General features: G+C 37.1%; 1 protein-coding gene across 1 annotated transcript in view; it reads left to right on the top strand.

Annotated features, from left to right (window-relative positions):
* LOC107705515 (acid-sensing ion channel 4-like) overlaps positions 1-3,299 on the top strand; it is a 41,307-nt gene extending 38,008 nt beyond the window's left edge. The window contains exons 9-11 of the mRNA XM_016508822.1: positions 2,096-2,175; positions 2,287-2,466; positions 2,558-3,299. Of these exons, the coding sequence (XP_016364308.1) occupies positions 2,096-2,175; positions 2,287-2,466; positions 2,558-2,659 (362 nt within the window). The 3' untranslated portion in view covers positions 2,660-3,299. The remainder of the gene's footprint in view (positions 1-2,095; positions 2,176-2,286; positions 2,467-2,557) is intronic.
* Positions 3,300-7,819: the final 4,520 nt, after the last annotated feature.

Raw genomic sequence — 7,819 nt, forward strand, 5'->3', positions numbered from 1 at the left:
ACAGGGGAGACAGCACAGTCTTGGCAAGGGGCTCAAGGAGACCACTATATAAATAGTATATAAAAAGGGGAGTAGTCACCGAGCTGGAACACAGCTATACTCGAATAGCACTTTCTCTCAGCAAGGCTGAAGATTGCCCAGAGCCCTAGGCGTGGCAAGGGGATGCAGTGTCTCGTTCCCTCTCGGGGCCACATGTGCAACCCGAGACGTTCCCCTTCAAGGGAACTCACACTGTGTCCCCAAGAGGACAATTTGGGGAATGAAAAAACCCACTATGCCACGCTGTGGTGCATGCCTGTCCACTTGAAACCTTAATACAGGGGAGACAGCATGAGAAATTAGGAAAACTGCCTGCTTGAAAAATACCCTGCAATTGGGGGAGGCAGCCTAGCATAATAGAAGGGGACCCAAAGGGGACCGCTGACTTGAAACCCCTAGAAAACAGGGAGGAATCCCAGCCCTCCTACCTAAATATTAGGCAAGAAGCTAAATAACTTGAGCTAGCTGGAAACATAACTGTCCTCAAACAGCTATGTTTCTAAAAGCAATGAGCCATCTACTTGAGACCCTAATACAGGGGAGACAGCTTAAAGCATGGAAAAACAAGGAAACTACCTGCTTGAAAAATACCCTGAAATCAGGGGAGGCAGCCTAGCATAATAGAAGGAACCTAAGGGGGACCACCTACTTAAAAATCCTAGAAAACGGGGAGGAAGCCCAGCCCTGCTGCCTGAAATATTAGGCAGGAAGTTAAAATAACTTGGGAATAAAGGGGAACCCAATCAAACTACACAAAAAGGAGGGACATCTCATCTAGCCAAGCATGGAAACATAACTATCCTCAAACAGCTATGTTTCTAAAAGCAATGGGCTATCTACTGTACTTGAAACCATACAGGGGAGACAGCTCAAAGCATGGAGGGACTACTTGAGAGGGCTTGTGCCTAGAGGAGCCAAACCTAGTCATAGAAGTCAGGCTGGAACACAGCTGCCCTTAGACCGCTATATTACAGAGCAAAGTAAGTTTGAGCTGAAGCACAACTATCCACAGACAGCTACATTCTGAGCATGGGCTGTCCACTTAAAAGCCCTGAGGTGGGGAACAGTCTACTCAGCCCAAACTTAATATGCAGGATTGAGAGGGACCACCCACTTAAAAATACCGTGAGACCTGGGGAGGCAGCCCACTCCTAAACCTATCTAGCTTAACTCAAGAAGGGACATTCCTCAAAATCAAGCTACAAAAACAGCTGTCCTCAAACAACTATTGGCGCTTTTCCACTGCGTGGTACGACTCGGCTCGGTACGAATGACGTTTCCACTGCAGTTTAGTATGTTCTAACAGCAATGGGCCATCCACTTGAAAAACCCTAACAAAGGGGAGGAAAGCCATACTTAGCATGCAGGATTCAGGGGGATGGCCTGCTTGGAAGATACCCTGAAATCAGGGGAGGATAATGATTCACACACGCTTAACAAACAGACGGCTCCTGAAGGCAACAAAAGTTGGTGACGTGTTCTGCCTGCGCCCTCTTATACTTCGGGGTGCCCACCTGTGACGTCAGGGGCTACGTGGGCCAATAGGACTGGAGTTGTTTCAGACACTGGTCCTGCTGCAGTCCCCAAGTGTCTGCTAGAGGAAACAGCGTGAGTTCCCTAGAAGGGGAACTATATGCTGGATTATAGTTTTTCCATTACATGATATTTTGGGGCATCATTTTCATTATCAGATGTATTGGGAGTGAGAATGTGTTGGCATTTTTTTTAATGGATGTCAATGGAGGACAGGCTTCAATATGCCGATTTCAGTACGCCGACTTTTGAGAGAAAACAGCTGATCATATTTTGAATTGATAATAAATATAATAATAAATATATTTAAATCTTAGCTGTGGTTTTGATAATATTTTTTATTTCTGATATTGTTGTTTTGGCTAATACAAGTTCTGAATGGTCGGTAACTTAAAAATTTTGTCTGCAAATTGGCTGGTGAAATGCCGACAAATTAATACTATAGAAAATAGATGATTAAAACAGAAGAAAGACTTAACTATTTTATGTTTTTTGTTTATTGATGTTTGGTTTCCATTTCCAGGAGATATTGGTGGACAGATGGGGCTCTTCATTGGGGCCAGTATTCTTACTATACTGGAAATACTTGATTATATCTATGAGGTATCTTCACTTCATTGTAAAAGGACAGTTCTATGACATTCAAATAAACATACTATCATAATACACACACCTCTTGTCCTTTCAGTCCGCGTTTAATCGTTATCTCTGTAGGTGGTCAAATTCAAAATCAAGCAACTCCTGAAACCAAAAAAGAGTCAGAAACAACAAAACCAAAGGAACTTGATTCAAGAGCAGATCCAGAGAACAGAGAACCTGCGAGAACAGAACCTGAGAGCTCAGCTGGCAGATGGAACTATAGCTACAGTCAGATTTGAAGAGGTCAAAGTCAAGGTGAGTCAGAGAAACAGAGAGATTTTTTGATGGCTTATACACATTGCACCTATAACTGATGACCCGCATCATGCGATTCGTTTCTCAACAGGCAGCTAATGAAGTGGCTCAACCGCACAGTGCACATCCAACTTCAATATTACCAAATCATCATGATGCACAAGCAGTTGTACAGCAGGACTTTACTTGTTAAGGGATGCCTCTTCTTCTTTGTATTTATTTTTCATATCACTGAACTTGAAATTGGGATCATGAATGGACCCTGCACACTGAAATACAAATTTAATTTTTTTTTCCACTTATAAAAGCTACAGCCAAAGCCTAATCCAGGACCTCATGTGAAACCGGCTCAAACCAGTCACATCGTCACTGTTCTCATTGTTCAAGTCAATACAAGATGAAGAAACCACACAATGTGTTTCACATGTGCTTTTGTTGATTTTTTTCCCATCTGGATGGACCTATCACGGACTTCAAAGAAGAAAGGACCAGAAAGGATCAGATTCGATCAGAATGTTGCATTTCACATAAATTACCTATGTGACAGGACAAATATGAACTAAATGAAAGTTATAAGGAAAACAGAGAGATGAAGCAAACACACAGGTGTTGCTAAGTGCAGAAAGAGTTGGTTTCTCTGTGATTCTTTATTTGGTAATGTACAGTGCTTGCATCATTTCACCATTTCACATTTCTTAATAACATAATGAGACTTCTCAGTAGGAGAACAGCTAAAATATACCACTCGTTTCTCTGTGAGTAGGTGTTATGTTCTTTTTCAGTCTTATGTAACTTCTCCATTGTGCTGTAGTCCTTATAATGAAACAGTCTGACTCTAGGTTTGAAACATGGAAAACATCACACTAGAGCACACTCTGTTTGCTGAAATCATCTCAAGTAAAATAAATAAATAAATACAATTAAAAACACAATTAACTTCTTTATATGAATATAAAAAGGTAGGTGATATTTATTTTGTATTCAAATACAAGCACATTCAAATACAAATAGATACATTTAAAATTGTAGTAACATTTTGCTAAATATCCATCATTTCCATCTGGTCATAAATAAATCAGTCTGAAAAGTACTAGAACACAGTAATACTGTCTACAGCTGAAACAAAACTGTCAGAGTATAACCTTAAAACCACCATGAGTTCTTCTTCTTCTTCTTTTAAATTCCATGTCTTGAATAATGTATTGGAGACTAGTCTTATGCCAGAGCCTTCTGATTGAATATGCAGAACTTTCACAATTAACCTTGTACATGAGGACAATATTTCAAGGAGAAAAAAAAATCAGCTTTTACTGCCATCTAGTGGGCCTAACACTAAAACACAAACACCTATCATATTTCATCAACACAACTTTGTATGAAATTTGCAACACCAAGTCAAAGTCTGGTGGCTCCATAACCATGGACATTCAAGGGTAAGAATTTGCAATTCTGCAAATTACTGTGGAAGTATTTGGTGAATAAAAGTTGTTTTTTAACAATATCACATGGGTGGGTCAAAAAGACTGTAATGCAAGTTGTGAAAAAATTGGTTGTGATTACATATTATTATTAATAATAATAATGATGATGATGAAAATGTGCCGTCACCTACAGTGACACACTTTCAACAAATAGAATTAGAGCTTCTTAAGCTCTTCATCTGTAACCTTTTCTGTTAGCAGCAGCACGGTGCACACAGTAAATATCTGCAGTGTGATGCACTTTAACTCTATAACCTCATTACAACATGTTAGTTCCAGAGCCCAACACCTGGTTCTCTGCTAACAAGCATCTTTTCTGTAAAGAATTATAGAAGGGAAAAAAAACAAACACCTAAACATCATTTTGACATTATAAATATTCTTAAATATTTGGTTTATGTGCAAAACAAAACAAAATAAAAATTATTTTGTGTTAATTTGTTTGTTGGTTGCATAGCTGAGAAGCATTTCACTGTGAAGGAGCAGATTTAAAGGCACAGATTTTTACATGGACAATATAGTTAGGTTGTCCCAGACAGCCACAGCTCACGGGAAAAGGAAGTGTGGGTGGAATACTGTAATGCATTTCTAACATGGGTGGATTCAGAAAACTGGAATAATACAAAATAAATTGTGGAAATAGCTTTATACATTCATCCTTTCTGAACTGTCCAGTATTGTTGTAAACATACTTTATCTTCTCTTCCCTCAGCTGCAGCCACAATAAAAATGCAAAGCAAATTCTTTCACTACAATTATTGAAAAAAAAACATTCCCATCTCCATCACTAGCCCCAAGTTTACTTTTGTTTTTTTGCAACATTACAAACTTTCATTTGAAGCAAAAAGTATTTGAAAATCAGACAAAAAGACAAAGCTACAACACATATATAGTGGCTTTATTGAGGGACTGAACTACAATCCCATGAAGCATTATGAATGACATGAATTAAAAATATATAGCAATACTCATTAAAAGTTGTTTTTAATTCAATAGAAGCTATATATTTACGTTTATTGTAAAATATGCATATATATATATATATATATATTAGGGGTGTAACGGTACACAAATATGACAGTTCGGTACGTACCTCGGTTTTAACGTCACGGTTCGGTATGATTTCGGTACAGCAGGGGGATAGTTTAAATTTTCTTAGTGATAAAAATCTACCTCAGCTTCTGCTTAAAACTATAGGGAGCCCTTTTACAATTAGGCCTAACAACTTAACCCAAACTTAAATTTAATTGCTATTTATTTTTAAATAGATGATCAACACTCAACTTAAAAAAAAAAAAAATTGTATGCAAACATGTAAATTGCACATAATGCAGTTTTTAAATTAATTTATAAATAATACAATTTCTAAGCTATTTGTTAAAATATATTCAATTACACAATGGCTGTCGTAGCATGTTTCATAACAGATTAATTTAAACATACTGTACATTAAGTAATTAAGACTAACAGGTTTAGTAAAATATGATGAGTATATGGTGTAATATTTCGCAAAATGCTCCTCTCTAGACTTCATTTCTCTAGTGAACTAACGAGCTGTGGACACTGATGACTTGCTGAGGTAAATTAAATGCTACGTGACATTTTATTTCCACGCTGTATTGTTGATGTCTTTCCGCGGTTGAAACACTGATTGAGCAATTACATGAGGCATGAGATGTTCAGTCATGTTTATTCGTGTTAAAACTAGTAGTACAGAGGAAGGAATGATCGCGTTCACTCGCGCTCCGCTCTGCACAAATCTGCGGGGCGTCACGGCTCAGACACGGGAACCGGAGCTGATCGCGGCCGCTCTAGTCAGTGCTTGTGTTGGGATTATACCAGCACGTTTCTGAACCGTCCCAGAAGCGGCTCTCTAAGGCGTTTATACAGCGATCTGTCATGCCACATAAAAGACGGTCAAAACGCCATTTATTATTTGAATTTCCTGAGAAGAAGAAGAAAAAAAACTGTATTCGTGCGGTACACATGCGTACCGAACCGAAAGACCCTTACCGAAACGGTTCGGTACGAATACGTGTACCGTTACACCCCTAATATATATATATATATATACATACACACACACACACACAAATATTGAAGTATCATAAGAGCATAGAGAGACCGACTCAATTACTGTACGTCACATTTTCTGATTGGTGGACTTTTCTGTACAGCATCATGGGTAATGTAGTTTTTCACTGCAAATTCAGCTGTTAAACATGGTTATTTTAAAAATAAGTTAAAATTTGAACACATTTTTAAAGGTTTAATAGTTATTGTTAAAAATGAATTTCCCCATGGATAATTATTATTTTTTACTTACAGAAATTCTGCTGTTGCACTACTGCACTACAGTGCAAACTGTATGTACGCTGGCAGATATTTCTAACCACCTTAACTCTGCACGCTTACCTTGCACATGCGTCTTGAATTACCACAAGGTGGCAACACTGGCCCCGGCCATTTGTTTCACAGTCGGAAAAAAAGGAGACAGAACAACAACAACAACAACAACAAACTAACGTTACTGGAGAAGTCAACAACTAGGGCTGAACGATTTTGGAAAATAATCTAATTGCGATTTTTTTTTTTTACCAATATTGCGATTGCGATTTAATATGCAATTATTTTGTAAAGCTCTTTATGTTCTGTATTATTCAACAAAGAAAGCTATAAATGATTGTATAGTATGACCAACACAGTATTAGATAGATTAAACATAAATGTTCTTTTCTGTAGGCCAGGCCTATATGTTACGATGAAATTAGGTGATGCATGAATTGATATGAATGACATTTTTATTTAACAACTACAATCACAGTATATTGACTGATTTGTTGAACTTCCAACCTTGTAAGCATGTAATAATTATGACAACATAAAGCACTGACAAATAAGCCTGATGTAAACATGAATATGTAAACACATGTAAACATGTGGACTGCACTTTTTAAACACTATCTGTTAACTTTAGACCAGTGGTTCTCAAACTTTTTTGGTCGCGCCCCCCTTTAAACCTATAAAAAAATCCCACCTCAGACTACCAAATAATTTCATTGGTAATTTTCAACAATGCTTTTTTAATTTAAAAAACCTACAGCGAAAAAAAACACCTGCATCACTTGAAACATTGAAAAATAGCACAGAGAGAATAACTGTTATTATTATTATTCTCTCTCTGTTATTTATTTATTTATTTTTTGTGGGTTTCATGCTGTCCGCTAAGGCATAGGACATACACAGGCTTTCCTCCTCACCAACGACATTAAACACCGTGTCAACACCAGAAGCGAGCAGCAAAATACAGTAGAACCACTGATCTATAATAGAGAGAGATAATAACAGTCATTATAGATCAGTGAGTAGAACTCATTATAATCAGTGACAATTATAATGAGTCGACGATTATAATGATTATAACGATTATAATGTGTGAACCACACACTTTGAGAACCACTGCTTTAGACAGACTTTAAATAAATAAATAAGAATATATATATATTACCTTATTATATATATTATTTTAAGGTCGAAGTCTTCAGTAATGAAATGCACCGTAACACTGTTATTGCTTGAGTAATTTCAATGTGCCGTTTTGAAGTACGTTCATTATATATGCTTTCAAACATTTCCGCATGTAGCGTGCCAGGGTTGCCAGGTTTTCAGTCATTATAGATCAGTGAGTAGAACTCATTATAATCAGTGACAATTATAATGAGTCGACGATTATAATGATTATAACGATTATAATGTGTGAACCACACACTTTGAGAACCACTGCTTTAGACAGACTTTAAATAAATAAATAAGAATATATATATATATATATATATATATATTACACGGCTCTGTGTAATACTTGATTCTGA

This window comes from Sinocyclocheilus rhinocerous, unplaced genomic scaffold (genome assembly GCF_001515625.1).
Source record: "Sinocyclocheilus rhinocerous isolate Xijiao unplaced genomic scaffold, SAMN03320098_v1.1 scaffold504, whole genome shotgun sequence".
Classification (NCBI taxonomy): Eukaryota; Metazoa; Chordata; class Actinopteri; order Cypriniformes; family Cyprinidae; genus Sinocyclocheilus; species Sinocyclocheilus rhinocerous.